Source organism: Hevea brasiliensis, chromosome 13 (assembly GCF_030052815.1).
Source record: "Hevea brasiliensis isolate MT/VB/25A 57/8 chromosome 13, ASM3005281v1, whole genome shotgun sequence".
Classification (NCBI taxonomy): Eukaryota; Viridiplantae; Streptophyta; class Magnoliopsida; order Malpighiales; family Euphorbiaceae; genus Hevea; species Hevea brasiliensis.
In genome coordinates, this window is record NC_079505.1 from 90,076,684 (window position 1) to 90,094,307 (window position 17,624).

General features: G+C 33.9%; 1 protein-coding gene across 4 annotated transcripts; it reads right to left on the reverse strand.

The window, feature by feature from the left end:
* Positions 1-12,607: 12,607 nt before the first annotated feature.
* LOC110659618 (uncharacterized protein At4g15545) lies at positions 12,608-17,611 on the reverse strand. 4 transcript variants are annotated; one of them, XR_002495758.2, is made up of 11 exons: positions 17,222-17,608; positions 16,047-16,112; positions 15,655-15,708; positions 15,410-15,470; positions 15,066-15,140; positions 13,980-14,237; positions 13,742-13,787; positions 13,566-13,644; positions 13,343-13,452; positions 12,765-12,921; positions 12,608-12,651 (listed from the first exon to the last, which is right to left on the reverse strand). XR_002495758.2 is itself a non-coding variant. In XM_021817590.2 (10 exons), the coding sequence occupies exons 1-9, from the start codon at positions 17,513-17,515 to the stop codon at positions 13,360-13,362; spliced, it is 960 nt and encodes a 319-aa protein (XP_021673282.2). In that variant the 5' UTR covers positions 17,516-17,611; the 3' UTR covers positions 12,608-12,921; positions 13,343-13,359. The 4 variants fall into 4 exon arrangements, 2 of the variants coding, with proteins under 2 accessions (XP_021673282.2, XP_021673281.2); XR_009142693.1 differs by having other exon boundaries at positions 12,608-12,921; positions 13,307-13,452; positions 17,222-17,609; XM_021817590.2 differs by having other exon boundaries at positions 12,608-12,921; positions 13,980-14,171; positions 17,222-17,611.
* Between the last annotated feature and the right edge of the window lie 13 nt (positions 17,612-17,624).

Here is a 17,624-nt window from a genome sequence, read left to right on the forward strand (position 1 = left end):
TCCTTCCTGACATAATATTTTATAATTTATTAACTTTACTTATACTCGACCTATGATTCATATCTATCATCGTTTATATTGTGCCCTTAACTTTTGTTGATTCCTGAAAGATTTCTCTTACTAATAGATTCTTCCAACACTAATTCCACCCTTATCTATGGTCATTAATTTGATCCTTGAACTTTCTAGTGATTTATAACCACCCATACTTGTCACTTCTTGTTCTACCCCTCATTTGTTACTGTCATTATTGCTTCCTTTGCAAAGTGATTTTGTTAGTCACACTAAAAATGTTTGCACGACATTCATAACAAACCTCTAACTACCTTCTCACTATCTCAAAAGTCTAACCTAAAGCCTATGTGTCATTATCTATAATTCTTTCCACTCGTCATACCTATTTGATCCCTTAGATTGACTTTTATTCAACTTACTACTTACTAACTTCTTTTTCTCTGCCTAATAGATAGTCCGCAATACCATCGCACACCTTTTTAGCTTTTGCTCATTATTAATGTATTCCTCGCCTAATCTTCTTGATACTGTTAACAAGTTAAAAGAATCTTGCCCCATTGCTATTCACTTCACTATAGAAATAGGGAATAAATAGAGTATGATCCAATCATGAAACTCCAAGCTCTATATTTTAGCTCTTGACATTACCTCAACTACATCGTGCTATGAGTATCACATTACTAGATTCCACACCTCTATCACTATTCTCACTAATATGGTCCCATTTTGGGTTTTCCATCCTTGTCATTCACCTTGCCAAGAATAACACTTAGCCTACCCTATATCTTAACTTTATTCCTTTTATTATGCGCTCTTCAGGTTGTCCTTCCGTTTATTTCCTTTGTCTTACCCAAAATAGAACTTGACTATTCTATCCCTGGTTCCATTCTTCTTCCTAACATGACAGCTGTACCTGCTAACTATATCTTTCAGAGTCTCTGTCGTGTTATCATATCTCTGTGCTACTCAGATTTGGTCCTTTGACCACTATAGCTAGTACTTCCACTAGCATTTAGATTATATTGCATCTGCAATCAATTATCCAAACCTTCATTCTGCTCTTTCTCTATCCATTGGCCTTCTATAATTTATCTTCGCTAATTTATTTCTCTTAACACTATTATAATTAGATTAAACTATTATTTTGAATAATATGAAGTTAGAAAGGAACTCAGGAAATTACAGTCATACCTTTATCGTATGATTTCTATTCTTATCCTTTAGCTTACATAATACCCTTACTACCTCGAGAACTGATTCTGCAGTAATTTTATTTATTTGTTATTATTATTATTTTCCATGTTTACTCAATTAGCCAAAATTTAAGATTCCGGGCACCCAAACCTGTCATCCAATTCAAAGGATTTACATCTATCATGATCTGATTATATATGATTCCTATAATAGAACTTGTATCCTCTGTAGGATACCCGAGCCAACTACTCTCTACCACACTCTACAGTCCCATCTGGGCCACTATTTTGTTGGTCACCATTATTAGTAATAACCTTCGATCCCTTCTAAAAATATAAGACTATACCCTAACTTGCTGCAACAAAGGTACTACATTTACCACCTTGCCCAAACCATGTCAAATTAATGACTCTCCTATCATATTATAGCTTTGTGAATCATCAATTCATAGTTTCGACCTTCCCTAGGTAGTAGGGTTGTACTTTATTCCATACTGATACACACAAGGTATACTATTCTCACTAAGCTATAAGAAAAATGTTTGTCATACTGCAAAAATAATCCAAAATGCCATACCGAATACTAGATGGTCTCACTCTATAGGTGTCACCTTTACTTTGCCACTAGTCCGAAACCTCTGGTCTGATGGCAATTTTTACTGTAACTCTAGCTCATGCTAGGGTAACTGAGTCACTGACTCTAGTTATCACCCAACTGTGACCCTTCAATATTCGAACTCTAGACTCTTAACCAGGAGTTCCCAACTCCTCTGCAAATATAGAACTTTGTTCTGGTATTACTATACCAAAATAGAGGCCATCCGTAAACACTCTCTTTAGGGAGCACCACGGGGATGCACGCAGCTCTACACAATAATCTCATGTCGGTACTGTAATCTGTAGCTTACAGAGCAGACATCGAGAACATTGTATAGTTACTACGATACGTCCTGACAGACTAGGTCTCCTAATCTCTTATCTCTCTTGAATCTACTATTATCATAAACTTACTCTGACTGGGTCACCCATTGACGACTACCAGCAGTGGTATCCTCATCCTTATCTAGGGCAACTGTTCTTTCAAGACTCACCTTTATGTACTTATGCCTTGCACGAAATGGGCACACCATTTAAACTCATACAGACTGAAACAGTGTTTCTTGGAGTACGTATCCTCATGACAGACCTCAACATGTTTGCCAACTCTGTTTCACATTTCTATGTACTCCACGAAAATCAAGATACTAATTGAGGCACTTTTATATTTCCCGAGGTATAACGCAGAATCTAGAAACAAAGAATTACAGAAAAGACAAAACAGAATCCTATACTCCGCATGTAACATCCTAACAAGACTCCTTTTTACACTCCCAATTATATTATTTCCCATGAATCTAGAGCCTAAGCTCTGATACCAACTTTGTCACGACCCAACCTATGGGCCGGACCGGCACTAGGACCTGGGCCGGCATAAAGCCCCCGAGGCCCGTAGTAAGCCTTACTGTTCTCAAATCCATAACCAGGCCCACAATTTAGGCCCAATATGCATATAAAATAATTTAAATCAAACTGTTATAATTTCATTTCGGGCCAACTTAATCCAGTAATTATCAGAAACTGAAATTAGGGGAGCCCAGCTCAACCCTGTTACATCATTTACAAACTATTTAAAACTCATAAAAATTTTTCATTTATTAATACAAAAACTTAAATTCACGCAGTCCCTGACAGGATTAATACTACTACTAGTACATGCGGAGTCCTAAATTACAAATTTGGAGAATAATAATACAATTAAGTAATCTTTTCATAACCTGAGAGGAAAGGGACAGGTTATTCTGAAAAATGTCTCCTCCTGTAGCCTGGAAAAATATTGAACAGGAGTGAGCGTTCGACTCAGAGAGTAAAATATCAATTTTAACCATAATCTCTATAACTATCTAAGCTAATGCACCCTGTAGAGTGAAATGCAACATCAACAATATTTTCACATCATAACAGCAAAAAGGTAATTTGGAGCACTCACACACCCAGTAATATCAATCATAATATATGGGAGCTGATCCCTTATACAGCTCTCTTAATTCCAACTTTGTGCAGTGAAGAACTCAAGTGTGTCTAACCCAAGGCCGGTCCCAGAGAAGATCTCAAGCTGTGTCTACCCGTCCTATCCATAGTCAACACCACATCACACGCACGCCAACGCACGCACACTGCTCCAAATTACCACAACAACATCCATGGCACTTTAACAGTTATGAATGCAACATAAAACGTGCCTAGAGTTTAACTACATAGATACATACATATAAGTGATGCATGGGCATGCTTAACATATAATAATATCGAAATTATAATTAAAATTAATATTTTACTCACAGTATACCGATGACTATTGTGGCTATTGGATGCAGAAAAATAGCTGATCTCGATCACCTAATAATTAAATTATAAATTTATTAGTACTAAGTTAGAATAAAACTCTAAAGAGGCAATAGACAGCCTAATTTATGCCGAAAATCCGACAGAGTTTCCCCTATACCTGGGACCTACCCAACCTGCAAAAAGGCTCAAATAACACTTCTAAATTCAACTCATTTCTCATCATCATTATGTGGCCTCTCCTGGGCCCTCCAAACCAAGCAATACTCAAAACCTTAAAAATTACGTTTTAGTCCCTATAATTGATATTTTGTAAAAATCCACTCAAATATGCTCTAAAAATTCTAAATTTTTGTCCCGTGGTCCTTAATAATATTATAAGGCTATTGTAAAATGAATTGAAATTTTCTAATCACCCATGAATATTTTATTCAAGAATATTACTCAATTCCATAAGTTTCCAACAGCTAACATATTCTTAATTCAACCTAATTCAATATTCACATATTTAAACCTCCATCCTCAAGCTTCAACCAATTATATAAAATTTAAATATCTTAATTTCAAATAATTTTATATGCCCATATGCTAAAAATCTAACTAAAATCTATCTATATTTTTCAAAAATATTCTACAATCACTCAAAAATTCAACAAACACCATAGAACATCTCCAAATAATTTTACTTTCATCATATATTTTTCTTAGAATTTTTCTCCAATTTTTCCTGTTTAAGAAACACTGTATTTATGCTCCACAGATAGAGAAATAATAAAAATTGTCTTACCCGAAGTTTTATCTGTGTCTCAAAAATTCCAAAAATTTATGAGGAAGCCTCTGGAAGTTGAATCATCTCCATAGCCCACCGGAGCCACCGCCGGAACCACCGCGCACGGTGGCCGGCGACAATTGCCTGATCTGATCATACCATCATGTTCCTCTCCTCTTCCTCAGTCCATAGGTGGTCTCGGATCGTCGATCCAACGGTCGGATCGTTCTAGATCTGGCGAAAAAACTTGAAAAACCCGAAACTTCTCTCCTCCATATCTCACTCATCCAACCTCCATTTGCTGCAAAATTAGTATCAAAAGAAAGCTCTCGGAACAAGCTTTTCAACGCCACCTGAATCTCCTCGATCGGACGTCGGATGAAGCCGGAATCGTGCCGGAAAGCTGCTGCCCATTGTGCGCGCGTTTTCTCTCTCTTCTCCCTCTCTTGCCGTTTACGGTGGTGGCCATCATTGGAGGGTCACGAGAGAAGGAAAGAAGAAGAAGAGAGGGAAAGAGAGGAGAGAAGAGAAAATTGGGGGGGGGGGGGGGTCCTCCTCCTGAATTTTTTTTTTTGAACTCTTTTTTTTTTTTCTATAAAGTTGGCAGTGACAGTGGAAACCCACTGTCACACGCCAAAGTCCCTTTTTTTTTTTTTGGTTGTTACAAAGATGGGAACAAGACTTAGTTCTATTGGTGGCCGGATCAGTTGGATTTGGTCTAGGAAGGTGAAGAGGCACGCGACAAAAGGGAAGGGCGTGTTCGGCTGTTTTCGGCCAACCAGAGGCGGTCGGCAGTGGAAGGATGGCGGGCGCCACGGCATGTGGGGAGGAGGGGATGGCCGGTCGGTGGGGGGGCAGGGACGAGAGAGAGAAAAATGAAGAGAGAGGGAGGGTGGTTGGGTCACGCGAAGGAGGAGAGAAAAAGAAGAAGAAGACTAGTCTGATTCGATCCAGTTCGATTCTACCGATTTGATTTAAGGTACCCGAAAATTGATTTTTTACTTTAACCTAAGACCCAAAACGAATCCCACAAATTTCGAAAAGATTTTAAAAAATTTTAAAAAATTTGTAGAGTCCAAATATATTTTTAAATTTGCCATATGGTTATTAAATTAATTTTTAAAAATCAATAAAATTAATTACCTCGAAAAATAAAAACTCGATTTTGAAAACTCAAAGAATTCAAATTAATTATCATAATATTTAATACATTAAAATATTATAATTTTATACGTAAATAATTATTTAAAAATTTGGAGTGTTACACTAGAGGAGTGCATGCAGCAAATGATGCAAAACATGATGGTGTAAATGATGGAGGGTATGCAGTTTACAGCTCTAGCTCCATATGCGACTCATTAGGATGATGGTAGAGAGGACGATAGTGGTAATGAGTGATGATATTGTTGATGATAAGTAGCTTATTTTTTTGTTATTATGATATTTTATTTTTCTATACAGTACATTATTGTCATAATCCTTCACTGTCATATCTATATATAATATTAAATGATATTTGATATTTGATAACCTGATATTGTAAATATTGTGATATTGAGTATTTAAAATTAATATTATATTATATGCTTCAATGCAGAAAATAATGTATTAAATAAAAAATTTTCTAGTAATTTGAAACATATTAGAAACGAATTTCCATTTCTAATCTAAAACAGCAAAATTTTCTATCTCAAAATAAAAATAATTTTAGAAACGGATTTGAAACGAAATTTCCATTTTTATTTTAAAAACCGAATGTATTTTGGTTTTTACAAAGTGTTTTATTTGTCTTTACAATTTGGAAACCGATTGAAAATAGAAATCCGTTTTAGATAAATTGAAACAAAAAATATTAGTTTCTAAATTAAAACAGATTTTGAAACCGAATTAATGTGGTTTCTAACTTTGAAATGGAATAACAGTTTGAAAATTGTTTCAAAGATTAAAACGAACATATTCCGTTTCTAATTTATTTAGAAACATGTGAATTTCAAACTGAATATTTAGATTTCAAATCGATTTCTAAATGTATTTATAAATCGATTTTCACTGATTTTCAGTTTCAAATCTCCTTTTTCCTTGTAGTGAAATTTCTCTTTGGCATGATATATATTGGGGTCTTGTAGCTTTTGCTTACTTGCTATCTAGATATATATGAATAAATTAATTTTATTCATGATTTTTCAACAAGTCTTTACGGATTTACAATAAAATAATATAATTATATAATATTGCATAATTATTTCCGCAAAAGATAGGGGTTAGTTTCACCCGTTGCTACTTTCCATTTATCCATAAAATTTAATTTATTTATTAAAGTTACTAATTCTTTTGATTTTTTAATAGAATAAATTAAATACTAATGAGTGTTAAATGTAATAGTAACACCCACTGCACTCTAAGAAAGAAATTAATGTTTGATCTTTGGAGAAAGTATTGTTTAGAGAGATAGCCACGAATTCTAAGAGTGGGATCTAAAAAAGAAAATAGAATGATTTTTTTTTATAATTTTGTGTACTTAATTTATATATAGAATAAAGAGAAAAAGGGAAAGGAGAAATATTTGTATGAATCATTTATTTAAATATATAGAATAGAGCTAATTATTTTAGTAAATTACTATAAATTAAATTAAAATATAATAAGTGATAAATTAAATTTAGAGAATTAAATGAGATTTGATTATCATTCAATGAGTGAGGATGAAATTAATTTACCTACATAAGTTTAAGTTGTTTTGCATTTTTCTGATACTGATTTGACAAATATCAAGAGTTATTCAAAAAATATTGGCTTATATCAATTAATATCATATCCTCTTTACATGGATGTATAGACTACCACATGCAGAAAGATTCTAACTTTATGGTTTTCATGGATCTTTAACAATGATTTGATACCACCATTTGCCCTTTGGAATAATGGCTACAAATTTCTTAAGTAGCCTTTTAATTCATCATGATTATGATATATTTGAACTTGGCACAGCCACAAAACTCAGTTAAGATAGCTGCAGATATGTATATGCAATTAATAATTATTGAATTGAATTAAAGACAAGTTAAAATAAGATAATTTAATAAACCCAATTCAATTAAATCAAAGTAACTATTAAAATCATATACATATGAAATTGAGTTGGGCACATTAAAAATCCCAAGATGCCTTCAATATGATCATGTACAACATTAATTACAATGTAAAGTTGTTCCAAAACTTTCATGTCATTGTTAATGTGAAAAAGGAGTTGGAGATTATATATACTAAGATAGTTAGGTGAATCTTTCTCTTTTTAACTTCAATTTGCATTGAAAGCAACCCAATATGATGAAAATATGTTAAGATTCATAAACCTAACACTACTACTCCCTCTAGCTAGCTTAGCTTGCTACGTCCATGATCCATCCATCATCCACAAATTAAACGTTGCTTGTGATAGCCAACGATCTTTTATCCATCAGTCGCTGTCCATTTTCCAAACAACCAATTAGTTGGGTCACCCAGCTATATATGGCACACACATTAGACTTGCTACAGCCTCTTGCAGCCAATCATCATCATCATTCTTCATCTGCAAAAGCCACAAGAAACTCATTATAAACCCACCCATTGAGCCATCCGATCGACCCTGTAGATAAAAATAGTATTAATTAATTGGTTTTGATGATGGATAATTAGTATATACCTCGAGGGCACCATTGCTATATGATTCTTTTTCTTGGAGAGGATTGTCACTCTTTTTCCCACCATTTTCGTCTTCACATAGTTCATTATTCCTTGCAAATCTTCCCCGGACACGAACTCTCCGGTCAGCTAGGGTTTTGCGACAAGGTTACTGTATGAATTTTATTGTCTATTGTAAGGGTAATGAAACATTAATTCTAAATAAAGAGCTAATTATGAAATAAATAGGCAATATATATATATATATATATATATATATATATATATATATAGATATATATATATATATATATATATATTGGAAGGAAGGAAGAGAGAGAGAGAGAGAGAGACCTTGATGGTCTTATTGAAGTTCCTTTGGTTTCTCTTCTTCAAATACCTTAGAATTCTATCTTTTCTTTCTTCCACTGTATACCGGCCTACCCTTATATTGGTGTGTTCCATGGCTGGCATTTGATTGCATTGAATTCTCTATAACAAAATTTAAAAATTATCAGCACATAAATTACATATACAATTCAAACACACAGAATTCTTTACACGTGTGTGTGTATATATATATATATATATATATGTGGACTAAGACTTGAAGGAAGAAATGGATACCCAATTTTCTCCAAAATCAGGATAGACAGACTTGAAATTTTGCACAAATCCACAGCAATCCTCTCCATACTCACTGGTATCCGAATATTGAAATCCGCCTCCAAAGTTGTGAATTTTGGCAATGCCACTAAAACCCATTTTGTAGTCCGTCAATGAGGGCACAACCATCTCGGAAACCCCAAGTCGCTCAGGGAAAGGGGTCGTCGTCATTGAAACCCGCGACAAGATATCAGACTCGACTGGAAAACCCTCAAGCCCACCATTATTATCATATAAAAAGGGAAGGTTCTGCTCATGGCCCAACGTTGCACCAGCAGTAGTGGAAATTGCACCACATGAGACTCTGGCAGTTGAAGGGCTAGCAAATATACCACCATAATTTTCTTGAGCAATTACGGACGAAATATCTGAGAATTCCTCAGGAGAAAACTGATAGTTGGAGTAGAAATGAGGACGGAAGCCATTAATGAAGAGAGAAAGAGAGGGCAGAAGGTGGTTAAAGGATTAAGGTTCTCTCTCTCTTTTTTGCCCTGTCTGTCCTGTCACTTAACCTTCGAGGCTTAGAGGATAGATATATATATAGGAATGGAAGAGCGCACTAGCTTTAGGCAAGTTGTTCTGCCCGGAACTGTCCGGGTAACAGAAAGAGGCAGCAATTAGGACATAATTAGCAAGTGAACCTGTTCGTGTCTAACTGAACTCTACACTGTGTGTTTTTAGCTATGCTGTCTTATCAAGCTGTGACACTGTTTTATTAAGCTGTAAGCGCGTTGTCTTTCTAACTTTGCAACGAACTCTATAGGATTACTTACCCATGTTATAAATGTATATGTTTTGAAAACATTTTAGTATTATTAAATTAAAATTTATTGATATTAAAATTTAATAATTCTAAAATGTTTTCAAAACATATATATATATATATATATTATTAGCTTATAAAAAATAAATTTTTTTTCCCAAAAAATCATTTAGGGTTCATACAAATTTGGGTGATGTTAACTGGCAAAAGAAAGAAAGAGGATAAAGTGTGAACTCAGGCAAGTGAGCAGGAAAAGGTGAGGTGACCCAGATAAAAGAAGGTATGGTCGGGGGCCTCATGTGATTACTATTCTTATACCGTTTAAAGCTGTGCACCATGAGGTACTGCTAAAGATCAGCCTACTTATAGCCCTAGAATCTAACACATGGGCTTGTAAGATTTGCATAGACAATCAAGCACGACAAAATATCTCCCAATTTTGGGGTTTAATTGTTACTCTTCTTCGGATATCGCCATAGATTGAAAGGCCAAATATACCCTGTCTATGCTAATATCAATATCTCCGTTGAGCATAGATGTTGAAGGGACTGCTTCACACACCCTTGCCTTTGCTCTTTTGTTCAAAGCAAAGCAGGATTCCTTGGAGCTTGGTCAAAAATAAGCTGCTGGGACATGACTTCTTGTTTTTATATATCACCATTAATTGAACATGTTCTCTTAATCATATGTATATTAAAAGATTCTAAATGATTTTCATTTTCAATGTGTTTTAATGGAAACTTTTATTTCTTTTGCAATACTAATATGTTCTTGGAACTACTGACTTCACCCTCTTATATTAAATAATAAGATGCAGCTTGTGTGTTGAGGCCTAAATCATTGATGGTTTCTATTTTATCCATGAAGGCAGACCTCGTATGCCAATGCCAATGCTAATGCTGGAAGTATTTGGATTAAAAAGCTTTCCCAGTTTACTTCATTTTCATATAAAAGGAAGCTAGAAAATGTGAATTGGGTCCGGTTCCAAAAAGTTTCTTGAAAGAGGTATCGATACATCTTGCCCAAACACAATCTTTTGTTATCTTGAAAAAAAAAAAAAGATTCCTGCGTTTCATATCTTTACCTATGTAAGTATCAACAAGCATTAAGATAAGTGAAAAGAACAACTTTGGAACAAATTTGCCATTAGAGGCTAAGAGTCTATTTGACATTGGAGTTAAAATCTGATATGCATTTGAAAAAATATATATATTTTTTATATATTGTTAAAAAAAATAATTTAATAAAATAATTTAATTATTTTAAAATTCTTACGACTAAAATATATCAAAAACAACTTAAACTCAAATTTTAATAATATCAAATTAATATATTTGAAGTAACAAAATTTAAGTGCATATATATTTGTATTGTTTTGATAATAGAAACTTTTAAATAATAAATTTTTTCAATTTTATATTTATGTTTAAAAAAATATATATTTGACTTTTTATAAATAGTTATTCAATTTCTAACTCAATCTCTTATCAATTACATTAGATAGTTATGTGGGATAGTAATGCCAAGCATACGCTAATCAAAAGACATTCTATCTGGTGTGGGGTGCTTCAAGCTCAACGTTTCTTTCTATTCCAAAGATATGTTCAACATAAAGCAAAATTCATAGAGAATGAGATATGAAGATTATGGTTAGACAGTACGTAGTATCAGGTGACTTTGATTTCCCTTCTCTTCAATATCCCATCAACCAACTTAGCCAGCAAGCCAGGGATTAATTCATGCCCACTTGTGTCAGTAATGGTCCTCCTTAATTAATTAATTTTCATCTTTTTTTTCTTTTCAATTTCAACTTGTCCATATATCGGAGGGTAATAAGATGCATATAAATCTACTGGTTGCTTTATTCTTCTTCTGCCGCTTTTATTTATTTATTTATTTTTCGTTTTATCGATTTTCTTGGCTTTTCTTCAAACTTTATCTGTTATCTTTTTTTTTTTGCATGAAATTAATCAGTGTCCAATGTTAAAGATGGCTTTTTGGGGTGACTTTAAGTAACATATAGCACAGCAGGGGCCAACAAAATGTATCAGTTCGTTTTATTCTCTTGTTTTCTGCCATACCTTATCAGTAACTATGTTCCCAAGCTTCTAGTGTTTGGAAGAATTGAATTCTTTTTATCAATTCTCAAAGCTTAAAATAGTTCAAATTTAGTTTTTTGTTTTAAATTAAAATGTAAATCATTTTAAAAGAGATGAATTTATATTAAAAGTGACACGATCTTGCAAGAATATAATTCATTTAAGTCTTCTATTAAATACTCAAAGCACTCCATTTCAGTTATATTTATTTTTTTATAAATAAGAGTAAAGTATAAAAATAAATACATTTATTTCACTTATCAATTATTTCAAATAATAAAATTCAAATATATCCTATCATTTTAAAAAGTATTCTAAACACACGAATTTTCTTACAAACTCATTTGAATTATAATTGATGTATGGGAATATCAGGCTGAGTTAGGCAAAGAAAAGGGAAAAGAGAAATGTAGAAAATGGGGATTATTATTATTTATTAATAACCATAATGATCTGACACAAATCCATCTGATCACTTTTTATCTTCTTCCCAGTGGTAGTTGATGGTCCAACAAACTCATGTTTGTGCATGTTGCCTGGAAGTGAATCTAAGCTGATTTTAAGAGCATATAAATATCGCTACAGCACCATATAGCACCTTTCCTATTACTTTTATTATTATTATATATTCTTGTTCTATAGAGGACTCTGCTTTTGTTTTCTCTTAGCAAGTTGGGGTCCTTTGTTCAAAGATATGTCATGCTTTTCTTATACATGTTCGCTTCCCTTTCATGCAATCAGGTCGGCAATGCCTCCCTCATTATGAGATTGTCATCTATTCAAATACTTGACTAATCCACAAGACTTTGTCTATGAAAGTATCCATGATTTTGCATCACTACATTATCTGGGTAAATAGGAGAAAAACAGGATAATAATATTTAAGGGTAAGATAAATACTTGATTAACAACATATAAAAAGCTTGCTAATTTGTTTTCCTGCAATTGTTTAATTTGAAGAATTATTAGAAAGAATACGCACATGCATTAGTCCTTAATAACAATTATTAAACAAATCGGGAAACATATACCTATGAAGCAAACAGAAAAACTTAAATGGAGAGAACGAGAGAGGACGATAATTCATTGAAGAAAATAAACCTGTTCATTTCCAAATTGAAAATATCAAAATCTTGCGAAAATAATGTCAACCAGTACTTCTTAATATCCGAGCAGGTAATGCTAAAAAACAGATGTTTATTTACATAACATACCTGCATGTACGTACGAAATGAAGCTTGCAATCCTAGATGCTTAAACATAAACCACTAAGATACAAGTTGATGCCGTCAATAAATTACATCTTGGAGAATTTATCATAAGGTATCCTCTCTTATAGGTGGAATGTTGGACTTAAGTTTGATCCCTAACCTGTCAAGTAATGGTTGTTAATTGCATTAGAATCCATCACAACCCTTCAACAAATATATGAATTTCATTTCAAAACTCTGCTCCAAAGATGAAAATATTCTAATTAAATAAATTAAAACACCAATCCAATCAGTTGGTGCAAAGGTGAAGCCAATCTACATTAGATCTGTGCTGATTAGAAAGTCAGAGCCTGAGATAGGATCTTGTTGCCAATCTTATTTTGAAATATTTTAAAGTTCACAGGGGGTTTAATTGGTTTACACATCATCATTCAAAGGCCCAGCTGAGATGGAAGAGTTGTCCTGTAAATTTTTGTGCGGACAGATTGACAGGACCATGACATCTGACCATAAATGCTAAGATAACAGAAGGGAGCAGAGAATACGAGTAAGCACACCCAAGTACTGTAAAACATCTTAACTGGACATAATTTAAGGTCTAATGAATGTTGCGATTAAGCAATCCTTGGAACAACAAGTAAAGATCTTTGTTATCCATCCCAAATATCTCTTCTGCTTTCCTTAAGGTTTCCTGAAAGGTAATGATAACAAGGATAGTTCACCAGAAAAATAGTGTTAGATACACTATATCAATACACATAATGGTTGAAACATATACAGAAATTTAAAGATTCAGCTCCTTACTTCTCGAGTCTGCTTTTGAGCATTCAGCTCCTTGATGTTAGCCAGAAATGAACTAAACTGTTCATATGATAGACGACCCCTAAATTATAAATATTGCCAAAACAGTCAACAGGAAGGTCCTCTAGATATATGTTAGTCACTGAATGCATGCCATACAGTCATATTAGAACACTCACCTGGCCTGGCGAAAGAACTCCTTTCCATCAATTCGTGGAGTGCGTGCTAAAGATTTTCCACAACAAAAAAGAATAATGTCAGACAATAAAGGAAAATAATCACGAAAAGTATGAGCCATGTAAAACTCCAAAGACTAAAATGATCATAACAAATTGAACATCTGGAACAGACTAGGAATTTATAACTTGAGCAAATGGCTAGATAGATTGCAAAACGACCAAAAATACTCCTATATACCTGGCAATGGTCGTCCACGGGGAGGAGAGTTTGCTGCTGATGACTGCTGGCTTGATGGGTACCATGAAGAGAGTGTAGTCCGTCCCTCATTATAAGGTTTTGTGGGAGATGTTGTGCCAGAGGTTCTCTGAGGAGATCCAGCAGCAGAAAAACCTCTAGGGGACACACTTGAAGAAATGATTTTTGGGGTTCCTGTTGGAGTAAGCCTTGGTGTGATATATGGAGTAATAGAAAATCTTTGCCCACCATGTCTTGAAGCTGTTTGACCAAACAACCAGCTTACAATGTACTCATATATAACATTATCACACAAGAATAACCTCATTTCATTACAAAAAACCATCCATATGCCATAAAATAAAATTAAAATTTAAAAGACCATTAATTGTGTTGTAGAAGATACATATACTCTGAAACAAAACGTTGACTGCAGTTTTGCTAACTTCAAGAATGCAAAACTCAGGCATTGTTATCCAAATTTCTTCTGAATGCTCCACTTAAAACAAATAGGTTTGCAAAAAAAAAATTACTGTTGTAGGATGAAATCAAATCCAATTATCAGGAGGAAAAGTAATCTTTCAACAACAGATATAAGCTCAAGTCAGGTCAACAAGGAGAAATCCGATTACTTCACTAAGTTTCAAAGAGTGATTGAATGAAAATATAAGTGGAAAAGAAAGGAAAATTTGGAAGGTCAAAAATTATTGGAACCGGCGGACAAAGAAGCAGAAAAGAAATTACTTGCAATTTTTTTATGGACATAAAACTAATGTAAGGATTGAGTTTCTATATTTTCAAGGTTAAAATTTTGATAAAGACCTTTCTTCTGAAGGTTGATATATGATGCATTCCATGTACCCATACAATAATTATGGTTTGTACTTAAACAAAAATAGGTTTCAGACATGTGAAAATGATGTTGACAAAGAAGCACAAAACGAACGAAGAAAATATAGTTATTTTTAAACACAATAAAACAATGCTTTCATAACATACAACTGTAAATAGAACACCAAAATATGGAATCTGTTTCAACAAGACTTGAAATCATTATAGGTATATAAAAAGAAGAGGCTAAACCAATACCATCACCGACTGTGTTTCCTGTATCAGTAGAGCCGCTATGAGAATTTTGGGATGCATAGCCATTCATCCCCTCATCTATGAAACAAGAAAACAGAAGGAAAAAAAAAAAAGGCAGGACAATTAGGTAGCAGAAAAGGAAAGAAACTAAATTCTTTGAATGAAGTGAGAACAATAAGCATGCATCATCATTTGAACAGATTCTGCACTTCATTGTTACAGTGAGAAAAGGCCATACTTAAGACTCAAACTTGCACCCTTATGATTTCAAGAAGGCCACATGGAACCAATTAATTGCCCCTATTTTATAGCAATCAACAAGATGAATCAAAGACTTTAACAAATACCTTTGTCAGGATACGCTTTGGGAACTGACTGATCACAAGTGCCAATATCAACAGTTTCAGCCTGTTGTTAAAGATGAAAAGAGAAACTAGCAAACGTCTCAATAAGTGCAAAAAAAATAAATAAAGGCACAGACACAGAAGTCCTCAACTCCTCATTAATCATGTGAAAACTGTCAGATGAAGAACAGCAGGTATATACGTGAACTAAAAACTAAATATGAACATGAATTGATAAAATGTCTTACTGATAAATTATCATCATTTAGTGATTGCATCAATTGCCTCTTAAAGGTCTCCAACTGCCAAAATTAAAATATGTTAGTAATTGATCCAAATAGATATAATGAAACTACAAAGTATAAGCTTTTGTACAATTTAGCAGCACACTAATAGGAATAGGGAACCAGCACCAAGAGGTCCTTAGTTCAATGTCTCAGAACAGGCACTTCATGTGCACACAGATAGAGATGGAAAGGAGGAGGAGGAGAAGAAAAGGCAGAAAAAAGAAAAAGAAGAAGAAGAAAAATTAAAGGATCTTCCAAGGATCAGACCACAAGAAGACCATTATTGGGCAAATGCACTTCTGAAATTATGCAGCTAAGCAACTCAATTTCATACATGAATAGTGAAATCACACCTTTGCCAAATCACAGCTGAGTTTCTTCACACTCATCACCAATGAATCCTCCTTTGAAAGTTTCATCTTCATCAATATCAAGACAACAAAGTGACTTTCAAATTCAATGGTTCAACATGCATGGCACAAATTTATTTGACTAAGAGGCGAATGAGGAAAAATAAAATATATTGTATTTTTTTCCCATTTTTGGACATGTATTTTTGAATCTCATTAACTTTTTTCCTTTTGGAATTACAATGACAACGACCTACTGACAATTGACTAAACTGACTTCAATATATCAGTTGAGTTTTCCTTTGTGGTTGGAAACCTGCACTGTTACGAAGGCAACAATATAAACAAACTGTGAAATCTCAGATTTTCAAGATTGATTCTTCTCTTTTCACTCAAATTAATGATCTACAGAATTCATGCAAGACTGTTTTGACTTTTGTGCAGGAAAATAACCATGAGCCAAACTATCATCAAGTCCATCCAGCAAAAAATTAAAATCTATCTCCCCACCCCTCCCCTCTTTCACTTTTTCACTTCTATTAACCTAATAATTTACTAATGTTTAATCCACTGAGCCCATGAAAACCAGCTTCTTCAATTTCACTCAATTAAGAAGTAGAATCATTACATAATTTATATCAAGTCAAAACATTATCAACAAAATTGAAATTATGTTCATAAAGTTTAGCTTTTCAGATTTTCAGCTCATCCTGTTACTACTTACTATCACTTTGACCAAATTTCAGTCATATTCAGATGTGCTGAATTATTAGTCACTTTGCACTAAGTTACTTTTCCTAATCTCTAATTCCGAATGCCAATCATTAGCTTCAATTCTCTATACACCACCCTCTCGCGAATAAAATAATAATACTAATAATAGAAAACAAGAAAGTCATTCAATCTACGAAATCAAAATTTCCCCGATTCCCCATTTTTCCCAAAAGCAATGACACTACAAAACTATACTGACTACTCGAATTATCGTTTCCCCAATAATCAATTGACCTAATGAATGCCTAATTCATTTCAAAATCCTAAAACAATCTCATTGCTTTTATGATCCCGAATTTTCCAACAACCAACTTGACACTGAAATATGTTAAAAAAAAAAAACTAAATAACAAAAATCTTTAAAACGTTTCAATCTCATTGAATTATCAGTTCTCGTCCCTTACATTTTCATCAAGGCTAATCTTCAACCTGGACTCCGCCCCTAGATGCGCGCGTTGCATGTTAGACGCTTTCTCTTCAAGTTCATATATAATTCGATCCTGCTCGTAAATTTTCTGCCTCATGCGACCCGTCTCGGCCTCCAGCTTCGATACTCGCGAGGCGATGGCCATGGACGTGATCTTACGGGCCAGATCTAGCTGGTCGTAAGGGTCCGTCGGCATCACAGCCAAGATCTCATCCGGTAAGTGGAAGTCGGTCCCTCCGCCGGCACTGTGGATACTGCCATGCTGCGACATACCTAATCCCTTCCCTCCTTGTGACTGAAAATGACAGCGACAAATGCCTTAATGTTACTGCTAATGGCATGGGTACTGCAAATAAAGGAAGATGTGCCTTGGCTTTGTT